General features: G+C 38.2%; 1 protein-coding gene across 1 annotated transcript in view; it reads left to right on the top strand.

Annotated features, from left to right (window-relative positions):
• Nucleotides 1-10,402, top strand: part of CDS1 (CDP-diacylglycerol synthase 1) — a 67,063-nt gene extending 56,661 nt beyond the window's left edge. The window contains exons 10-13 of the mRNA XM_007447516.1: nt 284-436; nt 2,006-2,125; nt 4,193-4,296; nt 9,779-10,402. Coding sequence (XP_007447578.1) covers nt 284-436; nt 2,006-2,125; nt 4,193-4,296; nt 9,779-9,908 — 507 coding nt within the window. The 3' untranslated portion in view covers nt 9,909-10,402. The remainder of the gene's footprint in view (nt 1-283; nt 437-2,005; nt 2,126-4,192; nt 4,297-9,778) is intronic.
• The last annotated feature ends 6,332 nt before the right edge of the window (nt 10,403-16,734 follow it).

The raw sequence follows: 16,734 nt of genomic DNA, 5'->3' as shown, positions 1-16,734 counted from the left end.
CCTATACTGAGATTATAATCATACTGATTTCCAAAAAGTTTTGTTTTCTAATGGCTTTTTAAAGTCTTTTATTCCATCAGTTATGGTCAGTTTACTTTGAAAATACATGGCAGGATGTGAATGCGAGGAAAATTTGGCATTCTGTTTCTGGCCTTTCTGACACATGTATATGTTTAAAAAATTTTATATATACACACACACACACACACACACACACATACATACATACATACATACATATATTTTCATGCAATGTTTTACGAACGCTTGCTTTGTTATTTAGGCCGCTTACGTGTTATCCAAATACCAGTACTTTGTCTGCCCAGTGGAATACCGAAGTGATGTAAACTCCTTCGTTACAGAATGTGAACCCTCAGAACTTTTCCAGCTTCAGAGTTATTCACTTCCTCCCTTTTTGAAGGCATTGTTGAGACGGGTAAGATAAACATGGTGGGGATCCTCCCTCCCAAAGATTAAGCTTCATTTATTGCAAGAGATCGATTTCTGCAGAATTTTTAACTCTGTAATACAGATCACTGTCTGCTTGGCATCAATCATATATTCTATCCCCTTGTGATTTCCCTTTTTTGTATATAAAGTGAATATTACTGTCACATACCAGTTGTCTGTTAGAAACTTACTTGCCTAATGGTTTGAATACTGGTGGTAATTTATCTTGAAAACATTTTTAAATGTCTCTTAGATTTCTACAAATCAAACGAGTTATACTGAGTTTCACGTGTAACTGTTATAAATTGACTCAATTTAAAACTTAATTAAAATTCACCAGCTCAAAAATTACTTGATTTTTAGGGGACTTTTACTAGTACAGAAAGCTGCTATTTCTAAAAATCAGTTTCCCTTCCAAAAACACTGCTGCCATTTAAAGGCAACCTTGAAGGATGTTGACATGCTGTCCAGTAGATCCCTGCTGATCTATGCTACCAGGACTAGTGGGTGGTTGGTTAAAGTGGGGAATCAAATAATTGTGTATGTGTACACATGAATGCATCTGAAACGTTTATTATTTATTTATTTATTTGGCCGTGCTACACAGCTTGCGGGACCTTAGTTCCCTGACCAGGAATTGAACCCTGGGCTCTGGCAGTGAAAGCACCAAGTCCTAATCACTGGACCTCCAGGGACCTGAAATATTTAACTTTTAACTAAAGTTACTTTTTAAGAAGAAGGTTAACCAGCAAATTATTTCGCTACTTGAGGGCTCAATACATTGATTCCAAGAATTTTTTCAGTGTCCAAGCCATCTGTTATCTGCTGTAAAACTCTTTGATACTGCTAATCTTTGACTGGGGCAAGGCCGTTCCTTTGCGAACAGGTCCAAAGATTGGAGTTCTTAGTGATCTTTCTTAAACCACACCCATTATGCACTCTCTACAATTTGTAGTTTCAGTTTATTTAAAGTGGAGTAAGAACTAAGAATTTACAAAATAATTTGACTGCAGAATTCTTCTCAACTTTTCATAATTGTCTTGCTGATGTTAATTTTGGTAGAAAATAAAGCATTTTATTTTCAGGTGTTTCCACAGCATTTAACTTAATTTTAAGAGAAAGACCAACTTTCCCGTCATTTGTCATATAAAATTAAAGTGAAATAAAATACAAAATACATTATATAATTACAAAAACAAAGTGCTACTGGTAAAAAACAATGTCAGAAATGAACTGATTCTTGGTAAGCCTATGACCCAAGTGATGTAGAAGTTTCTAGACAAATTAGAAAAGTAGCCTATCAGATTTTAGCACACCAGGCACTTTCAGTACACTTACACAGGTAATAGGGAGTGCTGGCTGAATAAGCAGAGTGGTAATGAGAGCTTACACATTTATTTTTTCCTATGATCTTGAAAGTTTGTGACATTAACAAAACTATGGCGTGTGCCTTGACTTAGTGTTTATATACAATGGCTCTGAGTTTAGGTGGCGTGCTCGAATACATTTTTCATGCAGTTAGCCCCAACCCCTCTCCTTTTTTCCCCCTCTTTAGGAAGCAATAAGCTTGTATCCTTTCCAGATACACAGCATTGCTCTTTCCACATTTGCATCTTTGATTGGCCCATTCGGAGGATTTTTTGCCAGCGGATTCAAAAGAGCTTTCAAAATCAAGGTGTGTGTTTTAGATTCTTTGTTACAGTGTTACAGAATATAATTAGAGAATGTAATATAGTTGGAATTTGGTTCTCTTTTGGTCTCCCTCATCAAGCCCCTGGGCAAAAACTTTTCCACCCTATTTGTGTCAGCCTTACAGAGTATATATTCTTTCTTGTTAGGTTTTGGTCATGCCGTGTTAATACATTTTAAAGTGTTATATCACCCTTTTCTCTAGAAATGGCATGTGTCACTTGATGCTGGGACAGACACAGAATCTTGGTCCTTCAAGTGTTCATCCAAGAATCCAGCTATGAATTGTCTAAGTTTAGTGTCCTGTCACAGTCTCAAGTGAAGGGAAGTGCAAGAGTGCCTTTGGATATGTAACTCTCCATTCTGCTGGACCAGGGGTCAGCAAACTCTTTCTGTAAAGGGCCAAATTATATGCTAATAGCAGCAATATTGCAAACTATTCAGTTCTGAAGTCTTCCACTGTAGCGTAAGAGCCCCGTGGACAATACATCAATGAATGGGTGTGACTGGGTTCTAATAAAACTTTACTTACAAGAAACAGGCAGCGTGCTGGAATTGGTCTGTGGGACATAGTTTGCTGATCCCTGTTCCAGATACTTAAAATTAGCCCTATGTTTTGTTTAACTTAAATTCTCGTAAAGTGAGATATATTTGGCCTATTATCTCAACTCTCCTCACATGGCTTTACTAAGTTAAGACTGAATGTGTGCCATTGGGAGTTAGAGAGTGTCTACTGAAGGTGGGGTGCTTAGGGCAAGCTTCTCTGAGGAGGTGGCATTTGAGCAGGGATACCAGGAAAGGAAGAGAATGAGTCCTGCAGAGAAATTGAAGGAAGGGAGTTCCAGCAAGTGCAAAGGAGTAGAGGAGATCAGCTGCTGGAAGGGGAAGAGGAATACTGTGGCCATGGTAGGGAGTAGGTAGTCAGACTACAGAGAGTGGTGGTCAGATCCCAGAGGCCAGGGAAATAAATACGCGAACTCAGCGAGCACTTGCAATGGGGAAGATACTACCTTAGGTGGAATGCAATATGCAAAAGTGTACAAGATGTTGTCCCTGTTCTCATGATGCTCACCACCTACTAGGGGAGATAATACACATCCACAAAGAACTGTAGCAATAGCTATGCAAGATGAGAGGCCTGTAAAGGCTGCAAACAGCAAAGTGGGATGGAGTTACCACAGCTCTATTGTGCTTGGGTTAGTAGGGAAGAGAAGGAAGGAAATGTGTTGGCAAAAATTAACCAAAGAGTTTTTCAATAGTTGTTTTAAACAGAGAAATGTTATGTTTAGAATGGTCTTTAATGGTCTCCAATCCAAGGTTTCTTGGTGGATGGTGAGGTTTCTTTTCATGTCTGAAATGAAGGTATAATCGCTGTTGCATTTTAGAGGTTTTTAGGCTGCTTGAGTAAACGAGAAGGACAATTAGTCATTTCCATTTCCTGGGCCCTGACACGTGTGGATGGATCTATACAGGGTCACTCTGCAGAGGCTTACTAACCATTCCCTTAATTTGGCCATTTAATGGACTAACATGTCCCAAATGTATCTATTTTGATTTCCTTTTTACCCCAACACATAAAAAAAGAAATATTTATCACAGTAGTAAAATATTTATTTCAGAGTAAGAACCGTTAGGATAAACATGAGATAGAACCAGTTGTATATCTGTCAACCACACTAAAATAGCTCCCCAAATAGTTTCTGATTAAACAGAAGAGCCGGCTATAAGATTAGATTAGTAATAGCTGATAACATTTTTGATTTAGAAAAAGTTTTATTAACTAAAAAAAGTTAGTGCTAGATTTAATTAATATTTAATTAGTGTTATTTGAAAGCTGTGGGTCAATTCAGTAGTCATTCTAACATGGGCACATATTCCAAAGATGCAGTTTTAATCTGTTGGACATGTTCTAATAAGTTCGTATTTAGTGGGAAAATCCAATAGTAAAGTATTTTCCTTCAAGTCCATGATGTCAAGGAGACATTTACAGATAGGAATTTTATAGCAGGTGATTTTTTTGAAAAGTTACTAATATGTTTGTTTTTTTCTGAAGGATTTTGCAAACACCATTCCTGGACATGGCGGGATAATGGACAGATTTGATTGTCAGTATTTGATGGCAACTTTTGTGCATGTGTACATCACAAGTTTTATAAGGTACTTCTAGATTTTTAAAAAATGTTTTATTAGATGATTTCTTGGAGTTCTCATTTCGATAGGCATTAGTTTGAATTAGTTACTTTTTTTGTCATTGGTAATCTATAATAGCGAAGGGAATGGTGGCTCCTGGAACTGTGTCACACTGTAGCCTTGGGCAGTATGATTAAATTATAATTATTTCCCTTACATTTGAACAAGTTAAAAAAATAGTATATGTCATAGTCTAATAGGGCTGAGTTAAGATTCAGTTAGAGTGGGTGAATGGTACTAGATTTGGAACAGCAGGAGATTTAATTTCTCAACTGTGGACATTGTGGTGACAGTGAACCCTAAGAGTTACTTAAAAAGGAGGAGGACATAATGATTCATCCAGTCCACCAGTTATTGCTTGAGTGCCTGCTATGTGTTGGGGAATGTTCTGGGCACGGATATAGCAGAGAACAAAACAAACCAAGTTCCTGTTCTCAGGGCTTATTTTCTTCCTGGGGAGCTGGAGGGAGAAGGGGCAGAAGTGGAGAACAAACAATTGTAGCTTGTTTGGTGGTTATAAGAGCCACGGAGAAAAACAGAGCAGTAACAGAGCAGTCTGCAGGATTATGGGTGTGTATGTGGTGGGGGTGGGGAGTGGAGAGGCGGGGAGGGGTAGGTGGAGGGTGTTGCTGTTTTATATGGGGTGCTTTATTCTCATTACTAAACTTTAATGTTTTGGATCTGCCCTGAAATGCCAGTTTGAGGTGTGAAAGCTAACCACATCAACCACATGTTAACTTTATATGCCATGGCCTCTACTGGTGTCTGAGCCTAGAAAACCTGTATTTCCTTTAGAGTTATGTGGATTGAAACTCATATTTATAGGTCTCTAAATATGCATTTTAAATATATACCCATAGTGTGAGCATTTTTGTATTAACTTTTATTTTCCTTGAGCCGTCTTGTTAGGAGTTTATCTATTTCATTAATCTTTTCAAAGAATCAAATTCTGACTTCACCTTTCTCTGTTGTGTATTTGTTTTCTATTTCATTGATGTCTACTCTCATCTTTCATTCCTTTATCTTTTTTAAAAACTGTATTGCCGTATAGTTGATTTACAATGCTGTGCTAGTTTCAGGTGTACAGCAAAGTGATTCAGTTATACAAATATTCATTCTTTATCAGACTCTTTACCCATATAGGTTATTATAGAATATTGAGTAGAGTTCCCTGTGCTATACAGTAGGTCCTTGTTGGTTATCTATTTTATATATAGTAGTGTATGTATGTTAATCACAAGCTCCTAATTTATCGGACCCCCTTCCTCCATGTTTCGCCTTTGGTAACCATAAGTCTGTTTTTGAAATCTGTGAGTCTGTTTCTGTTTTGTAAATAAGTTCATTTGTAAAAATTAGATTCCACATATGAGTGATATCCTATGGTATTTGTCCTTGTCTTACTTACTTCACTTACTTTACTTAGTATGATAATCTCTAGGTCCATTCGTGTTGCTGCAAATGGCATTATTTTGTTCCTTTTTATGGCTGAGTAATATTCCATTGCATATATGTACATCTTCTTTATCTACTCCTCTGTCAATGAACATTTAGGTTACTTCCATGTCTTGACTATTGTACCATAGTGCTGTAGTGAATATTGGGGTTGCATGTATCTTTTTGAATTATGGTTTTCTCTGAATATATGCCCAGGAGTTGGATTGCTGGATCATATGGTAGTTCTATTTTTAATTTTTTAAGTAACCTCTGTACTGTTCTTCACAGTGGGTTTACCAATTTACATTCCCACCAACAGTGTAGGAGGGTTCCCTTTTCTCCACACCCTCTTTAGCATTTATTGTTTGTGGACTTTTTGATGATGGGCATTCTGACTGGTGTGAGGTGATACTTCATTGTAGTTTTTTTTTTTAATTTTTTAATTTTATTTTTTTATACAGTAGGTTCTTATTAGTTATCCGTTTTATACATATTAGTGTATATATGTCAATCCCAATCTCTCCATTCATCACACCACCACCACCACCCCCCTGCCACTTTTCCCACTTGGTGTCCATACGTTTGTTCTCTACATCTGTGTCTCTGTTTCTGCCCTGCAAACCGGTTCATCTGTACCATTTGTCTAGGTTCCACATATATGCATTAATATACGGTATTTGCTTTTCTCTTTCTGACTTACTTCACTCTGTATGACAGTCTCTAGATCCATCCATGTCTCTACAAATGACCCAGTTTTGTTCCTTTTTCTGGCTGTACCTCATTGTAGTTTTGATTTGCATTTCTCTGATAATTAATGATGTTGAGCATCTTTCCATGTGCTTCTTGGCCATCTGTATGTCTTCTTTGGAGAAATGTCTATTTAGATCTTCTGCCCATTTTTTGACTGGGTTGTTTTGTTGACATAGAGCTGCATGAGTTGTTTGTATATTTTGGAGATTAATCCCTTGTCATTTGCAAATATTTTCTCCCATTCTGTGGGATGTCTTTTCGTTTTGTTTGTGGTTTCCTTTGCTGTGGAAAAGCTTTTAAGTTTAATTAGGTCCCATTTGTTTATTTATTTTTGTTTTTATTTTCATTACTCTAGGAGGTGGATCCCAAAAGATATTGCTGCAATTTATGTCAAAGAATGTTCTCCCTATGTTTTCCTCTCAGAGTTTTATAGTGTTCGGCCTTATATTTAGGTCTTTGATCCATTTTGAGTTTATTTTTGTGTATGTATAGTGTTAGAGAATGTTCTAATTTCATTCTTTTACATGTAGCTGTCCAGTTTTCCCAGCATCACTTATTGAAGAGACTGTCTTTTCTCCATTGTATATTCTTGCCTCCTTTGTCACAGATTAATTGACCATAGGTGTGTGGGTTTACTTCTGGGCTTTCTATCCTGTTCCATTGATCTATATTTCTGTTTTTGCATCCTTTATCTTTCTTTAGGTTCAATTTTCTGTTCCTTCTCAAGCTTCTTGAGATAAAGCTTAGATTACTGATTTTCAGCTTTCTTGTCTAATATATTTATCTAACATTATATATTTCCTCTTAACTACTGCTTTTTGAGTGCTCTTTTTAAGTACTTTCAAGTATTCTCATCCCACATGTTATATATGTAGTTTCATTATTCAGATACAAATATTTTCTGATTTCCAGTTCTATATCTTCTTTGACATGGGATTATTTAGAAGTATATTGATTTGCTTCCAAAGAAATGGAGATTTTCTCATTCTCCTTCCTTTACTGATTTTTGCTTTAATTCCACTGTGGTCAGAAAACATACTCTTTATTACTTCAGTATTAATATTTGTCATGACTTCCTTTGTGCCCAGGCACATTGTCTACTCAGATATACATTGTATGTGCACATGAATCAAATATGCATTGTGCAGTTTCAGGATTAGTGTTGTAAGTCAACTGGATGAAGTTTAGCTAAATCTTCTGTACTGATTTTTTTGGTTTGTTTTTCCATCTGCTTGTTCTGTATCAGTTATGAAGAGAGCTTTGTCAGAATCTCCCAGTTTTTGCTTTATATACGTTGAGGTTGTATTAGGTGTCCACACATTTAGAACTCGTGTCTCACTGTTGAATCACTCTTAGTATCATTCTATAATGCCATCTTTATATACTACCTGTTTAAAGCTTATTTTGTTGAATATAAGTATAGCTATATCAGCCTTCTTATTAGTGTTTGCATAATATTTCTTGGTCTATCCTTTTATTTTTTGTGTGCCTTTTTCCTTATATTTAAAGTGTGTTTCACTTTTTTCTTCTCACAAGGATTTTTTTTTTTTATAACCCAGCTGACAATCTTTGTCTTTTTAATTGGAGTATTTAATCCATTTGCATATGATTTATTTACAGATATATTTGAGTATTAGTAATTAGTGGCTTTAAATCCTTAGAACTCTTTATTTGCAGAAGATGGCGGCTTTTAGAGCATTAACTCATACTTTTTTTTTTTTTTGATCTGCTGTTCTCTCAGTAGGGAAAAGTTGTGCTGAGTCATGTTGTCCTCCATTTGAAAGTACACATTTAGACGATTAGAAATACAGTGCTAGAGCCAGTGTGCAACTAACTGGAAGCCCCTGCTGACAATTTTGCATTTAGCTGAAGTTGCTAGAATAGCCTTCCTTTTCTCTGTGGGCCCTACTCTGGGTTTATGTTAGGAAGTTGCTGAATCTTTTGAAGAAATGTAAGGCAAGCTGTGTCCTGACTTGAGTAGACTGTAGCTGTGAGAGACATATGGCTTCAGGTTTCTGGCAAATGAGTTGAGCCACGTGTACAAAGGTGAACCATGGGACAGCTAATCCAAGCTATTGTGCAATAAGTCATAAATTTAATTACCCATGTAAATGTCTTTCTCAGAATTCTGTGCCATTCTCCATCTTGCTTTTTCTCATTGGATTTCCCTAATCTCTCTCCACAAAAAGTAAGCCCACTCTGCTTTTCCTATTCAAGTGGATTGTAGAAATTGCAAAGAACAATACATCTACATCACAGTCTGAATTAGGTTCATTCTGAATTTAACAAAATAGCACTTTAGCAGTATAAGTGCAGAAACACAAGTGATCTCCAGCTTATAAATGGGTTGAGTTCTAGGGTGCAAGAGGTAGGAAATTGCAATCCCCTGACTGTCATGGTGTCTCTGGAGGGTGGGAATCCTGGTTGGGGTCTTTTCTGACCCAGAGTGCACCATCAGAGGGTGCAGAGAGAAGGGCTGGCATGGGGATGTTGGAGGAGCTTCCCCAGAAAGAGCTGCCCAGGCAGAGGCCCCTGTGCAGGCTGGTATGATACCTGTTGGAGAGCAGTGTCACTGCCTAATGGATACTTCACTTAACACTGCCTGGGCTTATTTCCTCCCCAGTGGGGCTGCTGGGGAAGACGGGCAGGGCTCTCCATCTGCTAAAGCAGATCCGCTTTTATTTTGTTTCCTATATTGGGGTTTACCGAAGACCTTCTTTGAAAAAAGGCTGTTGTTCCCATTGTAGATCCCAGGTGGGGGCTTCAGGGCTGGGCTCAGGAAGTATTCCCCGATGGTATTTCTTCAACAGGGTACCTTCTCTGTCTGACATTTCTTTGAAGCTAAAGACTTAAATTATGTCTTCATGTTATCTTTTGGTTTATCCTCATCAGGAATGGTCCATTTTTTTACAGAATGGTTTCCGTGTCTTGTCCAATCTCAGGATTTGCCTTTTTGCAGATTTTTGTGGAACTTAGATCTGCACTCCCTAAATTGCCTCGTGTTGTTCCTGTCTTCTGTGTTTGCACATTCTTCCCACATCTAGACTGTCCGCCTCTCAATGCAGATAGATCTAGGGGTTTTTTTTCCTCCCTTTGACACTAACGTTGGGCATTAAAGTGGGCTCTGATCAAGAGCTGTTTTCAATTCTGTAAAGATTGATCCTCTGCACTTAAATGCATGGTTTATTTTAAATTACAAGTACATGCTTTCTTTAGCTCTCTTAAAATGATAGTGTGAACTTTGTCTTTTCTGCTCTGTTATCAGGGGTCCAAATCCCAGCAAAGTGCTACAGCAGTTGTTGGTGCTTCAACCAGAACAGCAGTTAAATATATACAAAATGCTGAAGACTCATCTCATTGAGAAGGGAATCCTACAGCCCACCTTGAAGGTATAACTGGATCTGGAGAGGGAAGGACTGACAGTAAAGAATTCTACAGGAAAGCACCGACAGATGACATTTTGTAATTGTACAGAAAAATGTCGAAAATGCAATAGATTGAAGTTTTACAGACATGAATGTTTCTTCTCTGAAATTACTGTGAATATTTAACACTTACTTGATCTAAGTTACGAAATAAGTAGCAAATGCCAGGCAAAATATCCTGTACTTTTTCTAAGTGTATTTTCTGATGTTAACTTCCTTCCCATTACTTGCTAGGTTTCATCACTTAAAAGACTTGTGTTTTAAAGAGTCAGAACACTATGAGTAAATTGAGGATGTCTTGAGATTGCACCTGGCAGTGTGCCCTTTGCACAAATATTTACTTTTGTAGTCGGAGTGGCTCTTCATTTCAGCAAAATGTTTTATGTAAGGCACAATAGGAAGTTAGTTCTCCTCTACTTCCTCCTCTTTCAGTCTGAAGTATTTTCTGAAGGCCTGAGTTGGATCCAAAAAAGAAAGACTGTCCACTTTTCAAAGAAGTAAGTAATCATTTGCCAGGGAAAAACATTCCACTTTTAGGTAAGTTTGAAATTCAAGAGAGAGGCTGAAATTTCTACCATTATTGGTTTGCCAGAAAGAGCAGACATCATCAGACTCTACTTTGATCGAATTGTTTGGAAAAACATAACCTTCTCAAAAACTTTCAAGAGAAACACAGGAGAATTCTGCTATGAAGAACATATATTCCCATCCTCCACCTATGCAGCACTGGACGATGACACATGCATAGCCCACCTCTTGGTTGAGTTCTCCACTTTTGTTTCCCTGTGAACTGGTTTCCATAAGTTCTGTAGCCATGAGCATCAGTACATAGGGTAGTGAGTAGGGGTGGTGAATGAAGCAGAGCAGGGGGTGCTCAGCTGAGCGAGAGTGACCCGTCCCTGGATGCGGCTCAGCACACCTGGGTCCTGGGCACCTACCTCTTGGTTCCCGTGAAGCCCACTGGACCCTCACCTGGGAAGAAGCGAGATCTACCTGGAAACCCATTCCCAGACTAACTCCATGGTAGCAGCTAATTTTTGTCACACTCTTCTTTCACATCATGTCAGAAAATCTGAGGCCATCAGCTGATTTTTTTTTTTTTTCTTTCAACAATGAAAATCAAGCAGAAGTGATTCCCACCAAGAACAAAAAGCACACGAATGCCAAACCTTTCCTTTGGGGGACTGGACACTGTAACCAGATGAGAATAAATTTCTTCTCAGTGGATGTAAATAAGCTATTGTTGCTGTGTGCTCTCTACAGCTGTATTTATTGTATTGTACCGTCAGCACTGAAACCCTCAAAAATTGCCTAGTGCTCCTTGGCTAAATGTTCAGAGGAAAAATAGATATATTTTAAAGAATGTTTTGCTAATGAAAAGAGTAAATATTTTTGTTTAAATCAATCAGGAAACAAATTTCAATTCTTTTATATTTCTGTTCTACTACTCAAAAAAAAAATTGCAGATATGCCTGGGTTCCACAGATGTCATCTATAACTAGCAGCCTCATCATGTGTACTACAGGATTATGCTGGATATAGTTAAAGTCAGTCCCAAGAGTCTCATTTCTTGGCGTGGCATGCACTCAGTCAATTCATCACCACTGGATGTGTGCAGTCAGCATTATTTCACACTATTCCATAAAAATTTAGAATTGGCATTGGAGGTATTATTACAGAAGGAAGTGATTATTTTTAAAATCAGCCTACCTTAAAGTTAATTTTCAATATTGCTCATTTTTACTTGCTGCATTAAAAGCTCCAAATGTAGATCATAATAGAATTTACTTACCAAAATTTAAAAAATAAAATTAAAATTTTGTAATAGGAACTTATGTTAAAAACATGGTGAATTGCACCATAAGAACTTGGAGATATGCAGTTCCCTCTGCATTTTTCTTTAAAAGTGATGAGTGAGGCACTGCAAAACAGAATTATGAGCACATTACTGAATATGTATTATAAAATCAATATTATGGTAAACAAAATATGAAGCTAGAAATATTTGGGGTCACAGTAATAGCTATCCTCAAATACATTTAGAGTTGGATGTATATTATTCTATATGTAAAAAAGTAAATTCTTAATTTTAACAGCACTCTAAAGGTTGACGTTTTTAGTGTACTTTTATAGCATGTATATTAAAATAGAATATATTTTAACAAGAATATACTTTAGGGCTTCCCTGGTGGCGCAGTGGTTGAGAGTCCGCCTGCCGATGCAGGGGACACAGGTTCGTGCCCCCGTCCGGGAAGATCCCACATGCCGCGGAGCGGCTGGGCCCGTGAGCCATGGTCGCTGAGCCTGCGCGTCTGGAGCCTGTGCTCCGCAACGGGAGAGGCCACAACAGTGAGAGGCCTGTGTACCGCAAAAAAAAAAAAAAAAAGGAAAAAAAAAAGAATATACTTTAGCAAAGATTGCCATAAAACCCTGACTTTGATCATTTTTATATTTGCACTCTGAAGAGGGTTTAAATTCCAGTGTAGCAATGTGATGGCAGAAAAATGAAAGACTAGGAACTTCCTTTACAGTAATGGCTAATTGTTCCAAATTTGCTATTTGGAGAGGTACTCTAATGGTACTAACAACTGCTTAGTACAAATGTTTCCTCAGTGCTTTTCCCCTTGTGGTGGTGGGTATACATTTTACTGTCTGAGAATAAAAAGACCACACCCACACGCACGCACACACCACCGTTTTATTCTCTTTTATAGTGTCTCTTCATTTGTAATTTGGTTTGAACAAAGATAGTATCACCTTGTTCAGGGGAAAAGAAAAAGTGGGAGATATATGGGTGGGAGATAGCTTTTGATATGTGTCAATCAGTTCTCTGAACCTTTTACTGAAACTGAGATAGGAAAATAAAACTGAAACAAATCACATTTTGACTCCGTTGTGCCATTTTCTCTTTGGAGAGGAAACATTCATTCAGCTAGTGTTTACAAAATGACAAATACAGAAATACTGTATGCTGTATGTATGTGTATATTTCATCACCGATACCTACAGTGACATCTTCAGGGCTGGGAATAAATAAGTTCTGGTATCACTGAACACGTGTGTTTGTCTAGAGGTGATGTCCTCTTAATTGAAAGAGCACCGAATTTCTAGGGTACTTTTTAGTTTATAACTACGTATTTATTTTGGTGAATCTTTGATCCAGTCACTACTAGAGCTTTAAGCTACTTGGACAGTGAGAGGCGTCTGTTTTGATGGCCACTGTGTTCTGCCTCAATGCCGGCAACTCCCTAGGCCCTCAAGCTTCTGAACAAATGAAAGGTTTGGGGTCTGAAGACCCAACTGTGCACATTCCCATTATTTGTGTCTCTTGGACAGCCCCTCCACACTCATCCCAGTTTTCAATTTTGTGTGGTTCTAAGACAGGCTTCATTATTCTTAGTTCCTAGGGTTGTTTTAAGGGTTAAGTGAAAACTCATATGAATGTGCCTTTGTGTTCAACATAGAGGAGGTGATCCTGAGTTTCTTCCTTCTTCCTATCATCTGCTCCTCTCCTGTTGTCCGTCTCCACTGGGAAGAGAGTTTGATAGGACCGAACAGAAAGGTAACCACGTCTCTGATCACATCTGATTTAGGTAGTGTTAATGTAAGTGTTCCTTGAATGGACACCATCATTCTGACCTCCATGGAGGTGCTGTCTGTCCTGCAGAAAGTCCACAGCCAGATCTTGCCACTGGCTCCTGAAACTTCTTAAGAGTTTAAAATTCACTCACTGGGCGGGGGGCTCTATTTGGGAATCTGCGTGTAGTGGCTGCAAATAAAAGCAGATCTAGACAATTTAACCAAAATTAAAAGCCTGTCCTACCTTAATTCCATTGTCTTCCTTTTCCTGCACAGAAGGGGAGAACGTTTTAGAATCATCAGATAACAAGGAGAGTCATTTAGTAAGGGCCGATAAACGGAATGTTATCTGTTGATGGCAAATTGCGTTTCCAAAATGAGCTGAGAGAATACAGTCTGGTCCTCTAATGTGTACAACGGACATGGGTGGTAAAGCAGCCTTGTTGCCCACAGAGAGAAAAATCATTGAGGGACAGCCCGCCCAAAGGTGTCCTCTTGGGGATAGAATGAAATGTCAAACTGCTCTGTCAAACTTATAGGACGACAGGTTATGGATTTGGGGTTTAAGCTCTTATACCCTCCTTTTCCACTGTGTGTCCAGCTTGAGTTTAATGGATCCAGGTGGTTTTCAAGAAGGTTCATTGTCAAACTTCACACAGGACCTAGAAAAGTGATGTTTGGAGAATATTCTTGAGTAATAAGTATATTTTTGACCAGTTTTAATCTCAAAACTTTGTGAAGGAACCAGAAGCTTCAGCTAGTACAGGTAAGATAGACACATTTGAATCATTAGCAATTCTGTTTTTTTTTTCAATAGCTTTATTGAGATATAGTTTATGTACCATAACACTGTTACCAGTGTTAGTAACAACTATTACCACCTCTTATTTGAGAACATTTCCATCACTCCAAAAAATTCCCTGATGCCCAATTTGCAGTTAATCGTCACTCCAACCCCCAGCTTTAGGCCACCACTCATTTGCTTTCTGTCTCTATAAATTTGCCTTTTCTGGACATTGAGTGTAAATAGAATCATACACTATGTAGTGTTCTGTTTCTGGCATAATATTTTTGCATGTATCAGTACTTTGTTCTTTTTTATTAATACCGTATTTTGATGACCCATTTACCTGTTGATTATTTGGGTTATTTCCAGTTTTTGGTTCTTATGAGAAATGCTGCTGTAAATACTTGTGGGCATGTCGAGTGGGCATGTCTGCATTTCTGTCAGATTTCTAGGGTGGAATTCCTGGGTCGTATAGTAAGTTTATGTTTAAGTTTTAAAGAAATGGCCAAACTGTCCAAAGTGGTTATACAATCTTACATTCCTACTGCAGTGTACAAGGTTCCAGTTTCCTTACATCCTCACCAAAACTCAGCTTTGTCTTTTTAAAGATAGCCTTTCTAGCTGGTGTCCAAGGTGGTTTTAGTTTGCATTTCCCCAATGGCTATTGGTGTTGAGCATCTTTTCATGTGCCACTTGTATACCTTCTTTGGTAAAATGTCTGTTCATATCTTTGCACATTTTTACATTTGATGTTTTTTCTTAAGAAGTTGCAAGACATTGTTATATATCCTGGATATAAATCCCTTATCAGATATATGACAACAAATATTTTCTCCAAGGCTGTGGCTTTTTTCTTTTTTCCTTCATTCTTAAGACAATTTAGAGCAGTTTAAGGTTCATGGGGAAACTGGGGGGAAGGCACAGAGATTGCCCATATACCCTCTGCTCTGCCCCACCCTCCAGCCCTGCCTACCACATGCAGAGCCTCTCCCACTGTCAGTATCCCCAACCAGAATGGTACGTTTGTTACAAGTGATAAACCTACAGTGACACATCAAAGTCACACAAAGTGCATAGTTCACATTATGGCTCATTCTTGGTAGTGTACATTCTTTGGATTTGGAGAAATGTATGACATGTACCCATCACTATGGTTCCGTACAGAAAAATCCTCTGTGCTTCCCCTATTCACTCCTCCTAAAAATCCTCTGTGCTTCCCCTATTCATTCCTCCTACACACCCCCAACCCCTGATCTTTTTACCGTCTCCATTGTTTTGCCTTTTCCAGAATGTCATACAGTTAGAATCATACAGTATGCAGCCTTTTCACATTGGCTTCTTTCACTTAGTAATATGCATTTAAGGCTCTTCCATGTCTTTTCATGGCTTTAACTCATTTCTTTTTAGTGCTAAATGATATTCCATTGTCTGGATGTACCATAGTTATTTACCCATTCACCTACTGAAGGAATCTTGCTTGCTTCCAAGTTTTGGCAAAAATGAATAAAGCTGCTGTCAACGGAGCACAGGCTCCGGACGCGCAGGCTCAGCGGCAATGGCTCACGGGCCCAGCCGCTCCACGGCATGTGGGATCTTCCCAGACCGGGGCACGAACCCGTGTCCCCTGCATCGGCAGGCGCCACCAGGGAAGACCCGTGTGCAGGTTTTTTGACGGACATAATTTTTCAACTCCTTTGGGTAAATACCAAGAATTGTGGTTGCTTGATCACATGGTAAGAATATGTTCAGTTTTGTCAGAAACCACCAAACTGTCTTCCAAAGTGGCTGTACCATTTTGCACTCTCACCATCAATGAATGAGGGTTCCTATTGTTCCACACCCTTGTCAGCATTTGGTTCTGTCAGTGTTCTGGATTTTGGTCATTTTATAGATAATGTAATGTTTTAACTTGCATTTCCCTGATGACATATGGTGTGGAGCATCTTTTCATATGCTTATTTGCTAACCGTATATCTTCTTTGGTGAGGTGTCTGTTAATGTCTTCGGCCCATTTTAAAATCAGGTTATTTTCTTACTGTTGAGTTTTAAGTGTTCATGGTATATTTTAGATAACAGTCCTTCATCACATTTGTCTTTTGCAAATATTTTCTACTAATCTGTGGCTTGTCTTCTCCTTCTCTTGACAGTATCTTTTGCAGGACAAAAGTTTTTAATTTTAATGAAGTCTGCTTTACCAATTCTTTCTTCCATGGATTGTGCCTTTGATGTTGTAACCATGATGTAACAACAACTTTAATGTTGTAAATCATTGCCATACCCAAGGTTATCTAGGTTTTCTGTTAAATTCTAGTTTTATAATTTTGCATTTTACATTTAGGTTTATGAACCATCTTGAGTTAATTTTTCTAAAAGGTGTAAGGTCTGTGACTAGATTCATTTTTTTTGCATGTGGATGACCAGTTGTTCCAG

Source organism: Lipotes vexillifer, unplaced genomic scaffold, assembly GCF_000442215.2.
Source record: "Lipotes vexillifer unplaced genomic scaffold, Lipotes_vexillifer_v1.1 scaffold747, whole genome shotgun sequence".
Lineage (NCBI taxonomy): Eukaryota > Metazoa > Chordata > Mammalia > Artiodactyla > Lipotidae > Lipotes > Lipotes vexillifer.
Note: the sequence above shows the minus strand (reverse complement) of the source record. Positions and strands in the feature narration are given on the sequence as shown.